Below are 21,232 nucleotides of genomic sequence, written 5' to 3'. Positions count from 1 at the left end.
ATGGGATCCCGGGGCGTTCAAGGCGAGGACTTTAGCCGCTAGGCCACGCCGCCGGGCCCACCAAATGCATCTTAAAAGCTCAAATCCCTTGTACAGTTGTTTCCACTGAAATAGGCAGCTTATTTTTGTTATGCAGAATATGCAGTTCTTGATGTGAAACTTTCAGGTTTACTATTGTCAAATAAGTCAAATAACCATTGCTCTAGGCCTGCAAATTATTGACTTGCAATTGGGGTAGAGTAATTCCTAGTTATGAAAATAGCTTTACTGAACAGAAGATGGCCATTGGCTAGTAAGTTGAAGTCTTCTCTGCTACGGAGTGGAAGGACATAGTGATTTGGACAGAAATTTAAGAGTGAGATATCCTTACATTTAAGTAACAACAACAAACAACAATTTGTGTATATGGCTTTGCAACTTAGATATCAACAGCAGTTTAAGGTATGTGACCTACAGACTCTATAGTTAGGAAAGTGATCATATAATACAGGATGGATAGGAACACCTGCATATATCAGAGTTGGGAAATCTGACAACTTAAAAATAATAATTCTGCACTCAGATCATCACAAAGGGTTTATCAGAGAGCTTATTTTAAGGATCTCTGTTCTTCACAGATCTACTTGTACCACGATTCTCTTCTTATCAAATGTGCCCTACACAGATGAGTTATCCATTTACATAGTTTTTATCAGGAAAGATTATCATAAATCTGTGCCCTCAATTTCAATATCTCCACGCACTTTTGTGCCAGTGTATCAAGATTTTAGTTATATATATATATATATGTATATATATATATATATTTGTATCTCCTTAAGTATGCACATTAACTTTCATAGCATACAGCCAGTCTTGACTCATTGCTTTAAATCATGATTTTTTTTTTCCTTTAGAAAGTCACTCTCCATAGTTCTGATAATTTATGAGACTATCTAACAGACAACTAAGAAATGCTGGGCTCATTTTTGATATTTTTTCCCTGTTTCTCCATCTACCTCCATTTCTGTTTTGGCTAGCTATATTGTCTTACTGATTCAATTCCTTTTGTCTCTCTTCCCCATTTTATTTCTAAAGTTTGACATGCGAGCTCATTAGCAAACAACAAGCCTATGCTGCTATTTCTAGGTATACATAACTCCTATCCTATTTCATCTATAAATTGACTAAGACAATCCTTTGGAAGAAAGACCTCTTATCATATCACCTTCAATTTGCAATCCTCCAGGTATCTTTTAATTTTAGAATTAAAACACTATACTTGTTAATATTCACAATACATTTTTAGGTTTCATCACATGGATGCCCTGTTCTGATTTTAAGAACACCTTAATAACCTCCATAAAACGTAGGACTTACATTACAGTGTTTAATTCTAAACTCCAAAGACATATATGAACATTCTTAAATAATAAAAACAAAAGGTAGGTGATAGTCAGAGTAAAATACACAAAATGCATTGAATGAATTATTCGAGATCAAGTAAAACAACAGTACTAAAGTTATAAGCCAAGCTCATGGCATGCATGGCTGATTCAATTTTAATTTCTTTCCCATGCTAAAGAGAAATGAGGATATGTAGACAGGTTGTGGAACAAACCTATTAATTTTCTATTAAGTTATCCATAATAATTTTATTTGACATTAAGTGTGCCCATGGATTTGTAGAAGACATACCTTAGAGGATTTATTGGAAAATGAAAAAAAAAAAAAAGGATTAAGAAGCACGTGTCTGGTTTATTTGAACCTAAGTTTTTTTCCCAAATCACCAAAACTGAAGCCATAGCACCTAAAGGCAGGAGTCAATGTACTTCCTGTAGGGAAACACTGGGATATGTCTTTGCCTGAAATTCTAGCAACATAGTCCAAGAAAGGGTTAAACACTTGAGCTAAATCAAAGCAGTTACTAAAATAGCGAAACATTTGCTTTGCATCAAAAAGCATTCATTTTAAACAGAAGTGAAAATCGAGGTTTCAATTAAAAGAGTGACACTTTTGTCATAAGTGTATACAAAATTTGTGAAGATGACTGATTAAATACTATCTCTTTGGAAATATTCCCAAGACAACACTAAGAAAGGAATCAAACAGAATGGCTGAAAAGGTATCTTATCGCAGGAGCGATGTAGCTCTAATCTCTCAAAACAAACTGATTGGGGATTATTATATTTTTTACTGTGTTCAGGAAAGAACCTCAGTTTTAGTGTGTATAATTCTAGCTTTCCATATCATTTAAGAAAAACAGTTATCAACTGAAGTTTGATATGAAACAATAGAAAACACGATTCAGTCAGCTATAGTTCATTAAACTTGAATCAAACTCACAATTGGATTTATGTTAATAATCAATTTTATATAAAAATAATTAAATGTGTTTCTGCAAATCACTTTCACTTTTGCAGTAAAGAACGACACAAAAATAACTAGGATAGGATCTTTCCTTATAATTGGCCATGATGTTGCTGTGAAATAAGAATTGAAACTGGAAAAACAGGAACAAAAACGTCAGGAACACCCCATATCAAGGAAAGCAGTTATAATGGGGATACTAAGGAAAGCAAAAGATTAAAACAAAAGAGTTTGTCAATGGCTATTTGAAAACATTAGCTCTCTCTAAAATAACAAAAATGAATGAGAGAAATGCAAATACAAAGTACATTTCTCCATGGTAGTGACTGTACAGGTCTGTCTCTCCACCCCACCAATGCACAAGACTATTATTTCAGATGTCACTCATATTTTAATGAATTCCATTACCCCTGCATTCATTTCTCTTAGACTATATAGCCCAGTGACACATTATTCTTAATATTCTTTTGTGAGGATGCCATACACAGTATCATACATTAAAATATAAGATGGAATCGTAAAGCAGAATTGTAAAATAGACTCTGAAGATGAAGGAGCTGAGGATCTTTGTGTGGTAGGGTAGGCTGTTCCAGGGGAGGCCTGCCAATGAGTAGGACAGGGCATAATTATGATGATAACATTCAATAAACAAGGGAGCAAAAGCCTAGAAAGTCCGATCTTCTGAGCAGAGGGAATCAATAGGAATGATCTTACGATGTCAGAAGCATGTTCTGGTTAACAGCACTAGCATGGTGGTATCAGAGGGCAGAGAGAATATGATGAAGTAGAAGATGTGACAGTCTAGGACATCATCAGTAAGGTAGATTGTAAACCTTACGATGCATGAGAAAGGCTTAGAAGGAGCTTAATGACATATAGTATAATTTAGATTTTACAAGCTGGAAGCTTATTTCAGCAGGCCAATTGAGATAGAACAATCACTTGTATGTGATGGCCTTCATTGCAGGTCTGAAATGTTATTTAGCTTAGGATATACTATCAAACCAACTTACAATGGATTGTAATTGGAGTGTAGCGATAAGTGGGGAATCAAGGTAGACATTAGGGTTTTTATTCGAGAAAGTGAGGAATTAGGGGTCTGTTTATTATGATGGAGAGGCACAGGAGTATGCAGATGGGGATATGAAAAATGAGCTTTGACTTGGACAAATTAAGCTGTACAGCCTAATGTATATTCAAGAGAGGGATCTATTTAATTTGGTATGTGCAGAAGACAAATCATTAATTTATTATGGCACTTTTGAAGTATTCAAAAAATGAAGTCAGCAGAGAAATTTATTGATGTGCAACAAACTTACACAATTCTTACATAATTTTTCAGACAGCTTATTTTATAGAAACTTATTGAAGATCTTGTATATTGCATCATCACAAGTAAAAACATGTAAATAATTATCTACTTTTATTTCTTGCAGTAATGATAATTGCAAAATATTTTCTCCCAAATATTTTAATTTTACTTCAGAGAACATTGTTCTGCCTTTGAAAAAGCAGTTTGATTATTCTTAGTCATTGGTTACAAATATTATTGATAATGATTAGATCGGCACAATGCACTTATCTTCCAACTAATAAACTTTAGCGGTTTATAGTATTCCAATTCCTAAAAAAAATGCATTGCCTTTTGTTTTTTCTACACATTTTCCCCAAAAGGTAAAAGCAGAACATGCAGAGAGAATGCTATCTGTTAAGCAAAATCCTATTTCACTTGGAATAATGTTTTCTTGGAGAAATACATCATTTCAAGTCAAAGTAATGTGATTTATATTTATTATTTGTCTGGCTCTTAGGATTGATAGAAGTAAGCATATCAAGCCAAACTTCAGTTCATGAATTTGTGGGAAAATAAGACACTAATATGTACAACACTATGAGAACAAGAAAATAATAAAAATGATAAATGTCTATATATTACAATTGCCTAAAGAAGAGATAACCATGACAGTGATTCTGAGATAGACAAAACCGCACCACGTATGTGCAGAGCTGAGAACAATAATACGAAATCCATAACAGGAAGATGACTTACCAAGTGGTTGACCTGCAATGATCCTGGAATTTTCTCCAGCCACAGCAGCTCTTGCATGTCTCTCACTCATGTACTGTACAAATGCATAACCTTTGTGGACTGAACATCCAACTATTTTTCCATACTTCGAAAAAATGGCTTCAATGTCAACTTTCTTAACAATGGCTGTATTTAGATTGCCAATAAAAACACGAGAGTTGATAGACTTGGGGTCATTCTTATTGGTGACGTTGCTGGTTTGTGTTTTGCCAGTCATGATTGGCTCGCCTTGTGTTGATCCTTACAAAAAGAAACAAACAATAAAAGGGTAAAGTGTTAGATTGAATGTATGTCACTGGCACGTCAAAGTTTTTCAGTATTACACTCAGGAAACCTACCCCAAATTCCAGATTTTTCCTTCAAAGAATATTAGATGTCATGGAAGGTAAATATCTCAAGCTAAATCATAGAACATACTAATAATTACTTTTTTTTTCTTCTAGAAGTATCTATTTTTTTTTATTATTTATTATTTAACTTCAGTAATTACATTGTATTATGTGACACAGTTACATAGATACTTGGGTTCTCCCCACCCCTCCCCAAACCCTCCCACCATGGTGGATTCCTCCACCTTGCTGCATAACCACAGCTCAAGTTCAGTTGAGATTTCCCCATTGCAAGCGTATACCAAACATAGAGTCCAGCATCTTATTGTCCCGTCAAGTTCAACGGCTTCTTAGGTATACCCTCTCTGGTCTGATGACAGAGCCAGCAGAGTATCATCCCAGTCAATTGAAAGCTCCAACATACCATACTAATAATTACTTAACATGCGTTTTTAACATGAGATTTATTTATATAATATTCAAGCTTTGTATTTTCACTTTTAAGTTCCCATTTTTCAGAAAATTTATGTGAATAAGCCACTTTTGTCTATCAGTGAAAAAGAATATCCGAATTTGACTAGAGTCTTATCAATATTGTAGAAATTTAGTAATGAAAACACCATTTGCTATTTGAAAACATGCATTTTATTTCTACTTTTGCATAACAGGTAAGCAAATTGTCTATTTCAATATCAGAGCTGTACTATCGTATACTAATAATTCATTTCATTAGAGACTGTGAAAGAGAACATTTATCAAAACCAGAAAATCAGAGAAGTCAATATCAGAAAATAATAATTTTAAAATAAGAGATTTAATGAGAACTGATTTCATGCATGCTTTTTAATAGAACAGATAGCACATATCAACTCCTTTGTCAAAGAAAAGCACGTGTAGTGAATTTTCATCTGTGATTAGCAGTTCAGTAACCCGAGTAACTGTTCATACTTTATTCTCTACCCATGTTTTAATCTACTTAACTCAATGCCCATATGCTGCCTAAAAAGTGTTTGTGTTTATAAAATGTTTTCTGAGCTTGGCAGAGTGTTTAATTGTGCCTAAATAAATCCAATTAAACTTTTATTCCTAAGTGTTTCTACATTTACATATTTATTTTCAAACCTTAAACATGTATCTATCTATACATCACACAATAACTTTGAAAAACCTAACATTTTTCAGGCATCATTTTCTATAATTTTTATTAGCTTATAGAAACTATTATGGTAGAACAATAAAAGTTAAATCAGGGGTCACTCCGAGGGCCCTGCTCAAGAGTTTTGATAGTTCAACAGGTCTGAATGGCTGCCAATGTCGCCGTTCCAATCACAATGAAACCTATTCAGAATCCAATGGCTGACATAGTCTCTTCATTGTCAGGACCCTCGGGGCGCACCTCACATCGGGACCTGGGATGGGTGGGAGGCTGTGTGGAGCTTTTCCCTTTGTTTCTTATCTGACCCCAGATACAGAGGAAAAAAATATTAGTGTGAAAACAATGGTATTACCCACTTTCCTGTAGCCCTTGATCTTTTGTACCCTAATCAACTAAGAAAGATTATTAAAAGATAATAAAAAAACATAAAAAAATAAAAACATAAATCAGGGGTCACATACTGACATCGATGAACATTGTTTAATGTTAGCTGGCTCATATACTGTCTGTGACTACTACACTTTTATTTCAAAACTCTATTTAAAATATTACAACTAATACAGACTATCATATGGATTTGTGAAGTTACAGTGCAGTATGCATCTCTACTCTCAAAGATGGACTCCCACAGAAATTATTAAATACATCTTGAGAATAAGATACTGCACTGTCATTGTCCATATCTACAAAATCAGAATACACTTAAATAGCAGAATGATGGACTTATGACTGTTTTTGGAGAACGATACTATTGCAATAATATATTGGAAATGATTGTGGAGGGAGATTTGGTATGGGGGAGAGAGAAATTCTAGAGCCTATGGAACTATATCATAAAATAATAACAATAAATTATAACTGTCAAAATAAGTGCACACCATGTGATTTTTAAACTATTTTAAGCAACTTTCTTAAGAAGTTGTTAAAAGCTTGTGAGGGTAATACGTTTGAAAATTTACACACATCTTTTAAAGCAACAACTCCTAAAGAAAATCATAATTAAACAGCATACGATTTTGTTATTTTAGCTTGTTCATTGTTACATCTGGGACCACCAAAGCTTTAAGTCATGGCGGACACTCAACATAATACATAATTCATTAAAATGTACACCAATTTCATAGACAAACATTTGTTTATTTGTGAACAAAAGTGAGATATCATTAGAAACAAAGATCATGATGCTATTCATTGCTTTAGACTAGATACATTTAAGTAATTGCTTCAATCAGAATGACTTGTAATCGAGCCATTACCTCCAGAAAATCAAACAAAATGAGAAAAACAAAGCTACAAATGTATCATATTCACACTCACATACAAATACTAATGTGCTTCAAAAAGTTCACAAAAAAATTACACCACATTAAAAAAAACATTATTTTGATCTTTGTTGAAAGGGAGAGAACTTTAATCTACTGGTTTACTCCCCAATGCTCTGCAACAGTGGAAGATTACAACTCAAATCAGGGATTCATATGGATGGCATAGACAGAATTAAATCATCTGCTGCCTGTAGGATGCACATTAGTAGGAAGCGAGAGTCCCATACATGGGAACTCAGACAAAAGATGCACACACTTAAATGATGTCTTCTACTTTACCAACATCCACCAAACTTTGACTTTTAATTCCATTTTTCTATAAACTGCTGAGGTCTGTGCAGTAGGTGTGAATAACACGAAGGTGTGAAGAGAACAGCTCCCCTGCTTGGCAGGGCCTGGGGGAGCTTCCAGCTGTTTGGCAGTGCCAGGTGGATTTCTCTGACCACCTTGACCCAGTCTCACCCCGTTTTTGCATGGACACTCAACCAGCCCACTAAGAATTCTGTAATCTATTGAGGCATTGTTTGCCTCTGTGAGATGGTTTTTGCACCGAACGTGTGTTAGCAGCCACAGACTTATGGGCCTTAGACTTGGCCTACCTGACAGCCTGTTGCATTGCAAAGCCTGTCTTGGGCAAGCAGGGCCACAGCAAGCAGGGTATTAGGCCAGAGCATCCTGTGTAAAGCAAGCATAATAGAACCTCCACCCTTGTTCCTGTTCAAATAATTAGTTCCTCCCCTGTTTCAATATAGATGATTAGCTCCTCCCCTGTTTCAATATAGATGATTAGTTCCTCCCGTTTCAATATAGATGATTAGTTCCTTCCCTGCTTCAATGAAGATAATTGCTTCCAAGAAACCCCCTCCCCTTCCTCTCCTCCCCTAGAGAAGAAGGTATATATATGAGGAGTAAAATAAAGAGCAAGTGGCACTCTTTTCCACCAAGTACATGTGTCCTGTGGTTCCTGGGCCAGCAGCCCGGCATTCCCAGTCCACCCTCAGGATTTGAGCGTCGTGTCCTGCATGTTGGAACAAACGTGAGCTTGAGAGTTAATGTTACTGATAATGTCTTGGTGAGGGGGTCTTTAACAGCGCTCATGAGTACAATTAAACCCATGCCATTTTTGGACACCTTATTGTGTGCCTACCCATTGCCCTGAAATCTGGCCCAGACATATAGCATGCCTTCTGGGAAATGACTTGATAAGTATTCTACAAACTAATAGAACTGATGAGTATGAGCTGAAACTGCTATGACAAAAAATATAGCTACTGTGACACTAAAGGCCATCCTGCTATGACAAAAAATATAGCTACTGTGACCCTAAAGGCTATTCTGTTATGGCAAAAAATCTAGTTACTGTGACCTTAAAGGTTAGCCTGTCCTTGCAACTCTTTAGAGCATAGAAAACGTAGTTGTTTTAGCTGCTTTCATAATTTTTTAACTAGTGGAAATATAGGGCGATTTTACTAACATCATAAAAATATAATTTTGATTATTGTTTGATTGTTTATGAGATTGTAGAGCCTGCAGTTGTAGAGAGATTTAATGTTTGACACTTTTATCTTAGACCTTTATGCTTTTTCTCTTTTGATGTATCTCTCCCATTAAGTGATGAATAAGTTGTAGAACAAGAATTGTAGTAGAAGTGTATTACTGATTAAGATGTGTTGTCTACTGAGGAATTCCTGGCTGCAACGTCAGAATGGATAATGCCCTGTCTTAAGGTGAAGCAATTTGCAGAATTTATCTTTGGAAGCACTCACTTGTCCATTGTAGAGTTGAAACCAAAATGGAGTAAACATGGCTCATTGCTAACTGCAATTCTTTTCACCGCTATAACTTTTACTTGACTTGACTAGCTAACAAACTGTGTGAGCTTGCAGGCCTAATGTCCAACTAATGCCAATGACCCCAATCCCCATAAACCAAGGTCCCAGCCTTACTAACCCATAGATAATTCAAGGTAGGGGTCTGGTTGTCACAGGTGCGCCAAGGCTAGAGCCCAGACCTGAGGAGAGCAGGTGGGGGCTGGCAAGCCAAGATAAGCAAGGAATGTGGAATCCTTCCTCTCAGACTGTTGTAAATTGTGCCCCCCTTGAAGCTATGTCAAACTGCCCCCAAAAGAAAACTTTGTAATTGTACTGCTTGGGGCCACACTCTGTGGTATAGTGGATGCAACACCATGACGTAAAAGGTCTGTGCCAGAGCTTGTGACTGCTTCTGTATAAATAAAGTGGACAGCTTTCTTGTATTGTCCACAATGATCCTGGAATTAGAGTGGTCCGTTTCTTCTTTCTACGCCTATTTCACGCACCCTTCTCGAGTTCTGAACTTGGTTGCAGCTGGACTCCAGCAATAAACTTTTTGAATCCCACTTGAATTTTATATATATTTAATTGTATATATACAAATCTCTTATAAATGACTCATATATGCATATGTATAATATATATCCCTTACAAGTTTCTTTTTTAATCAGTGTAGAGTAACATCACTAATGCTCAAATATTCTATAGAAATTATATTAGTTTTGTTATAATTTAATACATGTTTTTACAAATATGAGTTATTTTCAGAGGTAAACATTTCATTCCAAACATTTTACTGGCTGGACAGAAATACTAGCTAAATGGAAACAAAAGAACTGTTAGAGTAGGTTAGCTCTGTGATTTTCAAAACACGGTAGTCTACCATTTATAGTGACCCTCAGTAATATGTAATATTATGGTGTGGCTGGATTCTGAATTCCCACTTGTTGTCTTTAATTTATCCTTTTTATTCCATGTGGATAATTCTTGTAACTGTAACACCATATAGTTATTTATATAATTCTAATCACAACTAAAAATCATCTAAAATTCACATGTCACTGATTTCATTTGCAAAGACTTTCACTGCTTCTACTAGCATTTGTCACAGTGAGTTTTCTTGTAGTGTTGTAAATTTGCTTTCAACGTACTATGAAAACAAGACTCAACCCATAATGCTCAGCTTGTATTTCTCAGGTGAGCCTTCAGTTGAAGTGGGATTGGCACGATCACCACCAAGAAGTAATAACCCTTCTGACCCAAACTATAGAAAGTCATGCAAATGTAGATGAAGAAACTATTCTTTAGACACTAAACCACAGGGATTTCAGAGACATGACTTCTGAGAGAAAAGAAATCCAGAAAGTCGGATGCAAGATAGCCCCAGCTGTCTGCCTGGAAAGAGCAGTTCAAATCAGAGTATTGGGCAGAGCTGATAGGGGTACTTTAATCAGAGATGGAACCTTAAAAAGTTGAAGAGACAGAGCTGAGTTCTGTCTCAGGAATCCTGGAATCTAGGAGGAAGATTCCTTGACACAAGACAGGTGTGCAGAAGCAAATCCAGAAATCTGCTTAGGGTCCCCTTGCATCTCTATTGGTTATGACAATACGTAGGTAAATAGTAAAATTTCATAAGACTGATTGAAAAGCTACTGGGAAAGCGCACACAGCCTGATTCCAAGACAAACAAAAGCCTGTTTAATCAACTCACCATCCACAACACACTGGTGAGTCCAAATTGACTTCCTGTGCATTGTTTGGATATCAGAAAGGACACCATAATTCTGGGCAAATGATCCCTGGTGTTAATGTATCCTGCGATTACTATCAAAACTTAAATACAGGTCGCAAGTAAAAATGATTCAAATTCTATCTGGGACAATCATAGCATTTCTTCAGAAGCCTCTTCAAAGAAATAGACCTAGATACTCAACAGTAAGAAATGCATCATTTTCCACCCCATTAAAAAATCCCAAATATCTCAAAAATTAGAAAAATATGGCCCAAGACCAAGAAGGTAAAGGATATAATAACTTCCATCATGCATAAACAGCAGATGTTTTCAAAATACTAGTTCATCCACATGCACTGCTTTCTTGAACAAGTTAGAATATAATTGCTCATATTAATAACTAGGGAAAATATTTAGGGAAATTAAAGTGAAAAAATAAACATTAGTAAACATATATTCTTGGATATAAGCTTATTCTTTCTAAAAAATATCCACAAATTACAAAGAGACAGGTTGTCTCCTCCATACAAGCGCCACTTTTTCAAGAGGTGTTTAAAAATCTGTTAACGGCTTAACAACAAAAAAATTGAAGCTGCTCTGTGAACCAATTTTCTGGCATCAATTTTATCCTGGAGAAATCATTGGTATATAATTGGTGACTCATAAAGACAATCATGAAAATTATATTAAACTTTTCATTCATAACCTGAAATTTTTCTTGAAATGAAGGAAAATATAGCTTTTTAAAAAATAATACTTGGGAAAGATTGGATCTTTGTGGTTAAAATTTGAGTATCTTTTTTAAAAATTGTTTTAAGTACATAGAAAAAATATATAAGTTGGATAAAAGTCATGATCTATATAACCATTGTTATCATTTGCTCCTTCATTTCATTATGTTCTTAAATAATATTACCAAAGGTAAATATTAAATACCCAACATTGATGCTAAATAATGTTACCGTGCATAGGCACCTTAGCAGGTATTAAGCTTGTTTCCACTTTTCTCAAGTCACAAAAACATCTGAGATAAAAGCAAACAAATCACTTTTGGTTTTTTAATATTTATTTTTTATTTCAGTGGCAGATTTACAAAGAGAACAAAGGGCAGAAAAAGAAATCTTGCATCCACTGCCTCTCCAAATGGCCTCAACAGCTCTGAACAGTTCTAGGTTGTGTCATGGGTATTATAACTATTCTGCCAGTGATCAGACAGGCATTTTTAAAAATTTAAAAACTTCCATATTCAATAAAAATATCCCAATAGTACTTTTACAGAGAAAGCAAATTGTCAACTTTAAGTTGGAAATTGTATCTAAAATTTAAATGAAAATTAAGAATTCAAAACGTAAACCACATGTTGGTATAACCCTGAATTACTTTTCAAGGGATTATTCTAAAATATTGGAGATCTTTAAAAAGTTCATGAAGATTTATATTGTGGGGAAAAAAAACCCTGTGCATTGATTTCAAAATTTCCCACCAAAATAGATGTGTTTCAAGCAAATTTTTCCATGAACCAATTGATGTATCCTCATTCACTGTTATTCTCTGTCATATAGCCAAACTGATAGAATCATAGTAAGTCTAATGCATGTGTTACTCTTACAAGTTGTGTTTACTGAACTTTCAGTCGTAGATGTTTCTCTATGATGCTTTCCTAAGGAAGCTATAACTCCACACCTCATCAGAAGATTGCTTGAGCTATTACAGAGAAATGTCATCAACATCATAGCTCTTCTTACATAACAAAGGAACATCATTCAGTGAAAATCACGACCCTCTTGGTGCATGAGTCTTGGGAAATGGAACAATTCAAGAAAAGGCTTCCTCTGAGTCATTGCAATGTTATTATTGGTGCCATCTCTATCTCTACAATCAGGGATTGTGAAGCAAGGGCAGACATAATCCTAAAGTGCTAAATACAATTACATCAAGATTCAACAGAGGGCTTGGGACCAAGGGGCACCACTACTTCTGTTTGTAACTGATAATTGCAATTCAGTGGAAATCAAAACCTATTTAAAATGATTCAGATACTGTGATTACAATTAGAGAGTCAAAATTAGGAGGCATTATTTAGTACTACCTTCATTCTTTGTTCACATTTCCTTTCTTTTCGTTGATACTTACTGCAGTTATTGCTAAAATGGGTTCCATTTAGGACACTATAAATTTTAAAAATTGCTGACAGCGCCCCGTGCCATAGCTCAGTGGCTAAATCTTAGCCTTGTACGTGCCAGAATTCCACATGAATGCCAGTTTGTGTCCTGGCTCCACTTCCCATTCAGCTCCCTGCTTGAGGCCTGGGAAAGCAATGGAGGATGGCCCAAAGCCTTGGGACCCTGCATCCTGGTGGGAGACCCCGAGGGGGCTCCAGCCTCCTGGCTTCAGATTGGCTCAGCTCCAGCAGTTGAGGCCACTTGAGGAGTGAATGAGTGAAGGGAAGATCTTTGCCTCTGTGTTTCCTTCTTTCTGTAAAACTGAGTTTCCAACAAAAAAAATTAAAAATTGCTGATAAAACAGTAGTATCGTCCTAAAAACTACTCTGCAAATGAGTCTATGTTTCAAGCTCAGCGCTCTTATTGGACACCTGGCATTAATCTAAGTGTTTATTAAATATTTGTTCACTTAAAATAGTAACAAAACTTTTTTTTTGCCTTTGTTTCTTCCGGGATCTGAAATTTGGCCAAAAAGTGTTCCAACTTACTTAAGGAAGACACAAATCATTATAGTGGCAAGGATTGTACATTCAGAGGCCTTTTTACGGTCATTAACTACTTATGTCACGCTAGAGGAATCATCTCAAACTACCAAGACTTACTTTTTGGATTATGTGGAGAGAGAATGACTGATAATAAAGTACTTGGAGAATGCCCACAAATCATTTCTGTAATTTTGCTTGGTAACAAAAACATTCACCATATCACGTATCCTCATTAGAGTTCTCCTGAAATAATCCAGAGTAAAAAATATGTACTTTGAATTTTTCTGTGTGTAATCTAATAAAAATAGCATGGCATAATTCATAGTATTGAAGTCCAATATGGCAAATATAGAGAATCAAGGCAAAAGTAGGCTTATATTAATTTTAAATTGTTACTTTATATGCTGCTAGTAATGCAGAAACAGTAGGAGGATTGCTCATGTGTATAAATTGGAATAAAGTTCTTTTCTATTTCCTGTATGACTCAACCAAATAAAACATCTTTCTCTATTTTAAAGCTCCCACAACTTAAGCTAAATTGCAGAAGATATAAACATTGCCATGCCCATAGGAGAAATACATTGACCCTTAGTTAGCAGGTCCATTCCATTCTTGTCTTGTTTGTTCAAACTGTCAATCATTACAGTTCCCTCAGGAGTTAAATTTATACCACTGTTTTCGTGTAGGCTATAGAACTGCCTGCAGAGATGAACAACTTTCAATCATTATTTATGTGGCTTTGGAACAATGGCCCTTAGTGTGAAAGGTCTTAAATCCCACAACCAACCCCTGAAAAATCTTGTACTTTCCTAAAACATAAATCCATGCCATACAATAGGTACACTGGTGAATTTTCTGCCACCAGTATGAGTTTTTGAATTTGTATTTAGTAGCAAATAAAAAATGACATAGTGAAAATGCCTATTATATGTCTAAATCAGATAAAGTTCCTGTTTACAAATTTTAGACTCAATGGCTATAAATGTAGATAAAGTGTCATAATTGATAGCAGTTTGTATTGCACATACTGTGAATATTTAACTTAGAATCTAGTTTCCCTTTGATGGGACAAATTCTGCTGTTATTAATGTAACAGTATATGAAAAATTCACACCTTCTACTTTTAAGAGATTCTCATGAGGAATTAAAAGCAGGAATTTGTACTCCAAAAAAAGTGGAGCAAAATGATCAGTCTCTTATGAACCATTAAAGTCTTAGTTATTTTTGTCCTGTTAAATAGACTTCTGCTTGGTTTATTGACATCAGTTCTAGTTCATAAGAACTGTCACCAGAAAATTTCAAAATGAATGTTGCTTATAAATTATTTGCACATCATGCTGTCCTTTAAGATACTGCAAAATGCAGTCCTAAAATGTATCTTTGAAAAAGAAGTGAGAAAATAGCATCTGCAGGCTAGAGCTTCATTTGATATATTTAAACTTATTTAGAAAACCAACTTTTTAAAAATAAGGATAATCTGTACCTGATTTTAACATAATTTAAAGAAAATATTTAGGAATATAATAAACTACTTCTGGCCTATATCTTTATTTTTATTATTATTTATTTTTATTGAAAATCCAGATATACAGAGAGAAGAAGAGGCAACGAGGAAGATCTTCTATCCACTGATTCACTCTCCAAGTGGCTACAAACGACAGTGCTGGGCCGATCCAATGCAAGGATCCTGGAACTTCTTCCAGGTTTCCCGTGTGGGTGCAGGGTCGCAAGGCTTTGAGCTGTCCTTGATTGCTGTTCCAGGCCACAAACAGGGAGCTGGATTAAAAATGCGGCCGCTGGGACACTAACCTGTGCCCCATATGGGATCCCGGCACATGCAAGGCAAGGACTTCAGCCACTAAGTTGCTGTGCTGGCCCTTGACCTATATCTTTCTAAGTTTGTTTCATTTTAATTTCCTTATTTAAATAAATGTAGGTATGACAGATACCATATGTGTGTATATACAGTATATTTTACATCTGTCTTAAAACAATCTTAGGCTAAGATTCTAAACATGTTTTTACTAACAGGTTTTATTTTATTAATGTGTAATACTTATATATTTTAATGAAGTAGAAAGCAAATAAAGTGCTCAGCTCTAGCTGAATTTATCGTGTATAAAATTGCTTTAACAGTGAAGGGGTAGGAGTGAATAAATCACCACTTAGATCTCCTTCACCTCAGACCACAATGCCTACGTACAAGACTCAGCCCTTCTGATTGCAGCTTACTGCTAATATATATTCTGGGAGGAAGATAATGGTTCAAGTGCTTCCATCACTGTCACCCTCAGGGGACACCCAGTGTTGAGTTCTGGGCTCCTGCCATTGTCCTAGTTCATCTCCTCTTTTGTAGGAATTTGGAATGTGAATCAGAGTGTGGAATAGCTCTGTCTCCTAATGTTAAGACAATGTGAAAAACCACATTCATATTTTAAGTGAATGAGAAGTTGGATAAATGTCATCATTTTTTTCTTACTGGAAATTAGTTGAAGTAAATATAAACATCTCCATCAACACTTTCATACTAGGCTTTCCAATTCCAAACAATCAAACAGCAACTAAATTATTTTCCTTCTATTACTGAATAATAACAGTCATTGGTAAAAGTCTTGTATTTGATGATTGTGTGATGAAGTTTGTTGTGAGTGGTCACACCTGACACAAGGGAAAATCTTCTGAATGAGTCAACATAAAAGGCTTTGTCATACCTCATGGATAACAAATATGTTTCTCCTTGATGTGACCACTGAACATTAGGTTCATCCTTATACAATGTGTTTTGACAATTTTTGAGGCCTTATGCATAAAATGATAGTGATCACTGTTCTTTCTTGCGTGACCAACAACATAAAACAAATAGAAGAGCTTTTGTGTATTAGATAGGCTGAAATATGAAGTCTGGCAGAGATTGTCGTACTCTGCAAAGAGCAGAGAATCAGAGACAAACAACAAATTCCTGTGGCTCGGGCCTGGCGGCGTGGCCTAGTGGCTAAAGTCCTTGCCTTGAAAGCCCCGGGATCCCATATGGGTGCCGGTTCTAATCCCAGCAGCCCTGCTTCCCATCCAGCTCCCTGCTTGTGGCCTGGGAAAGCAGTTGAGGACGGCCCAATGCATTGGGACCCTGCACCCGCATGGGGGACCCGGAAGAGGTTCCAGGGACCCGGAAGAGGTTCCAGGTTCCCGGCTTCGGATCAGCGCACATCGGCCCGTTGCGGCTCACTTGGGGAGTGAATCATCAGACGGAAGATCTTCCTCTCTGGCTCTCCTCCTCTGTGTATATCTAGCTGTAATAAAATGAATAAATCTTTAAAAAAAAATTCCTGTGGCTCTTACTACTAGTGCTATGAATCCAAAGCTCTTCACATTAGTGCAAAGCAATGTTGAAAGAAATGCATGCTAGTACTAAGTTAAGGGATCTAGAATTTCTACTCGGAATGGATCTTAATTTTTAAAAATTGTACATAGAAACATCCCTCTGTACAAAAACATATTTACACCCATTGCACACAATAGGTTCAAATGGGAAAGTAGAGTTACTAAGAAATTATTCGATAGGAGTGGTACCCTTTATTGTGTAAGTAAAAAGCTTGTGTTTTACTGAAATACAAATAAGTGAAAGTAATTCTTATCAATGCATAGCTATTATTTAGTTGATAGCTACAATGTTTATTCAGTAAAATATGAATAAGTATAATATAGGGTCATAAATACAAATAGTGAGGACTTGAACCTTGCGATGATTTAGACAGGGGGAAAAACATGTGAGCTGCAGGAAAAAAAAAAAAAAAGAAAAGAAAACAAAAAGAAAAAGTTTTATATGCTTGAGGATCCAAAAACAAAATGGCTTTTAAAAGAGTGTTGAAGCTCTCTTACCTACTGCATATTCAGCAGGCTTTACTTGCAGTGTTATTTGATTATACCTAGTGTTCTATAAAACACTTCATATGTAACAGCCACTTCTAGGGAAACATCTGCTAGAAACTTAAGAGCTCTCTGGAGGACTTCCTTATTGTAACACTGGCATTTGTGAAACCCTGTCTCTTTCTGGGGAAGCCCACACACACAGACCATAATCCATATACAACACATACACTGCTTAGAATTTGGGATCAGGATGTAAAAGTGGCTATTTCATTGAGATAATATTATACCACCACGTATTGAATATATGTGTCCTTCCAAAATTCATGTGATGGAATTTCTTCCTCAATATGAGAGCTAAGCCATTTAGAATGTGATTAAATCATGAACATGGAGCCCCTGTGCATGGTATAGCAATCTTACAAATGAGTTACAGGGAACTATGAAAACTTTTGTGTTTTTCCGTGTCTTGCTTCTTTTGAGGACATACTGTTTAAGGCACCACCTTAGCAACAGATTCTAGTACTCCACTAAACCACGGACTGGCAGCTTCCCAGGCTGCAGAACAATGAAAAATAAACTTACATCCTGTAGAAACTAGCTATTTCTGTTGTTTTTGAGGTAGCACAATGGGCTACTATGAAAATTTTAAAACACTGGAGAGGAAGCAACTCAAAGTATTCAAGAAATGTTAGCATATTATTAGCCCATTTGATTCTTCAATGAGAATAGATTCCTAAAAAAGCTTTTATCATTAGAATCAGCACTCCTCACCTTATAAAGTCACGGAGCTAAGACCACCAGGTGTAATGGAATATCAGTAGCGTGAAAATCCTGAACTGAGACAAAAATGCTGAACACGTTTGTATTCTTGACTTGTTCCAAGAATGGTGTGCCTATCTTATGGAAAATGCATCGTAGAGCAAATTTTGAAAAATTCAACTTTAACAAAGCCTTTGCCGATAAATGCGTAAGTGATTGACACACAGTATTAGTATAAGAAATTTAGGATCAAGTAATCATACATGTCATACTTGAGTTTTTTTTTTAAACATTTTCTATATGAATTATTTTACATCGCAAAATATTTCATTACTCAATTATTCATTAACGCCTAGGCCTAACAATTGTCTTATTGAGTAAATGAGGCTTGTATTGGTGCTATTTTACAGGAAAAACAACTAAAGATCAAAATCCCAGTTAGTTTGGTGATACAGTTTCAAGGCTAAGTTTAAGACTACCTAATGTCTACTTCAATACTTATTCAAAATTCTTATTTATGATGTATAGCAATACAAACTATTAGGTTAACTAAAGCATTTTTTGCTTAGTCGTCTCAAGTACCAGATAAGTGTTCACCTTGTTCATGAATTAGATTTTATGCTGTTCCCAAGACATGTTAACTTGAACACAACAAGGTATTAGGAATTCTATCCTGTGGCATAGTAATCTCTAAGTAGCTGTGTTTTTGAGATATTGTAAGAAATCTCTGTCTACATGCCTTCCCTTATATTTTTCTCAATATTATTTCCCTGTACAATGATAACCACAAGACCACGTTGATACTAATGCATCAAGTGAACAAATGTGTATTTAAATTCTGAGATAAGAAGTTATAGAAATGTCAACCATTGTTAAATAACAACTCATGAGATTCATATTTTCATCTTTCAGAAAGGATTAGTGACATATATAAGTCCCGTCAGAGCAAAAACCTTGAATTTCTTCTTCAGCTCGTTATGGTATATACAATTCTCAGAACATAATAGTTGCTATGTGAAATATAAATCAAGTAAATTGATAGTAATTGTTTAGCCCCAGTGCCCATGGTTAGAGCTCACCTCTGTGGTTGCAGGGTGAGACCTTCTCTGTGTCAAACATGAGCTCTGTCATCGGAGGTAAAAATAAACCTCTGTCAAGCTATCAAATCATCCAAGCTTATCTCCTGTGTCACAGACCAACGAGGGACAAACAAAACCCTCTGCTTAATGAGGCTTGACAATCCATTCTTGATGACAAATTAATATACTTTGTACTTAGGTAGACCTTCCTATTTGCTCTTGATTGCAAGATGCTAACGAGATGTCACAGACTGAATCCCAGACTGGAAGTTCAATCGTTTAACCAACGCAGTTAAAATTTCTATGTGTGGCAATATTATAAAAATGCACACTTAGCAATCGATAGTTAGACTTTGGATTCCAAAAATTAAGTAATGATCAACAGTGAAATGAGTCATACTTTGGGGGACCATGTTTCACAAATAAATATTTTCTTCTGTAAACCTACTGTCCACAAGAAAAAACAAAACAGAAATTTCCATGTAATACATATTTTTATATGATGCAGAGAGACTGTGGAGAATATTCTAATAATTTCAGGATGTGTTATTATTGCTGTTTCTCAACAAAAGTCAGGGAGAGTGATGAGTAGAAATGGTGACAAACTGAAAATTCACCCTTGTTAATTTAACAGAACAATAAAAAATTTCTGACTATATGATATGAACCACACATTTCAATGTACATTTGATATTTTCTAGATAAATACCAGATAGAAAAATCTTATTCTTATTATAAAAATACATATTTTTCTTGGTTAAATAATGTTGTCTTTTGGTTTCAGATGTACAAACATATAACCTATATTACCTTCAGATGAAAACTGTTATTCTAAAATGTTAAGAATCAATTTGGTTTAGAATAAAATTGTTCATTCAATCAAAAAAGGATATTTCAGAAGTGCTCATTTGGATTGGTAGTAAAGTTCAGCTCATCTCATGTCGAAGATCCTGAGCTAACAACCAACTCTGGTATACACTCTAGATTTCTGCTCAATGCAGACCCAAGGAGGCAGCAAACTTCATTTCAGAACCAAGAATATGAAAATATACTGAATCTGATCAGCTCAGAATGCTGGTCAATGTAGTTCCCAGAATATTGAAAAAAATAGGGGGGGATGGATCATTCATAGATACTTGTCATCTAACTCTTTGGGCTTTAAAACAACAATGACCTGTTGATGCTGAATTTGAGCTATGAAACAGGAGAGTGATACAAACATACTTGTTTAGAATCATCTCCATTGGCAGTTTGTACATTGGAAAAGAGTAGGAGATAACATATTAGCAAGAGTTGTGTCTCAGAATCTCCCTGCTTGTAACCCTGGGGATGCTGAATCCTGCTGACTTGACTCCTCTGGTATGTCTCATCTACCCATCGCCTCACCTCCCCTTCCCTCTCCTCTCCTCTGCTCTGCTCTTCCTTTCACAATCCTACCCTCTCCTCTTTTCTTCCTTTCTTTACTTTTTAAAATATTTATTTATTTATTTAAACATCAGAGTGACAAGAGGGAGAGAAAGAGAGAGAAGATGAAACAGAGATCTTCCAAATATTGATTCATTCCCCAGATGGCTGCAATGACTAGGACTGGGTCAGGCCAAAGCCAGGACCCTGGAGCCAGGTGCTTAATCCGGGTTTCCCACACAGGTGGTAGGAGATGTCAGCATTGAACTGAATTAGAAGTGCAATAGCTGGAAAGTCAGTTTGCGCCTATAGTGGATGCCAGCTCCAATGGCTGAAGTTTTATAAACTATGCCACATGAAAGGCCTCTGATTTCTTATTCTTAAATAATTAACAAAGAAACATGCACAGCTAATTAAAAAAAAGGAACTTATACAGCAATGTTTGGTATATGCCTACGTCTGCATGTCTGAGAGTGTCTGTATACCTCCTAAGATAACTGAAGATCATGTCACACATATTATTTGCAACGTTTTGGCCCAACCATGTGAAATGCACATTCTTTCAGGCCAATTTATACTGAATTATTCTTTGCTGAATCTTGCATAATGTTTCCTGTAACAGAGA

General features: G+C 35.7%; 1 protein-coding gene across 1 annotated transcript in view; it reads right to left on the bottom strand.

Annotated features, from left to right (window-relative positions):
- Window positions 1-19,402, bottom strand: part of RALYL (RALY RNA binding protein like) — a 360,797-nt gene extending 341,395 nt beyond the window's left edge. The window contains exons 1-2 of the mRNA XM_058668767.1: window positions 19,204-19,402; window positions 4,400-4,678 (exon numbers count right to left, since the gene is read on the bottom strand). Of these exons, the coding sequence (XP_058524750.1) occupies window positions 4,400-4,678; window positions 19,204-19,255 (331 nt within the window). The 5' untranslated portion in view covers window positions 19,256-19,402. The remainder of the gene's footprint in view (window positions 1-4,399; window positions 4,679-19,203) is intronic.
- Between the last annotated feature and the right edge of the window lie 1,830 nt (window positions 19,403-21,232).

The sequence above is a fragment of the Ochotona princeps genome, chromosome 9, assembly GCF_030435755.1.
Source record: "Ochotona princeps isolate mOchPri1 chromosome 9, mOchPri1.hap1, whole genome shotgun sequence".
Taxonomy (NCBI): Eukaryota; Metazoa; Chordata; class Mammalia; order Lagomorpha; family Ochotonidae; genus Ochotona; species Ochotona princeps.
This window is presented reverse-complemented; position numbering and strand designations above follow the sequence as displayed.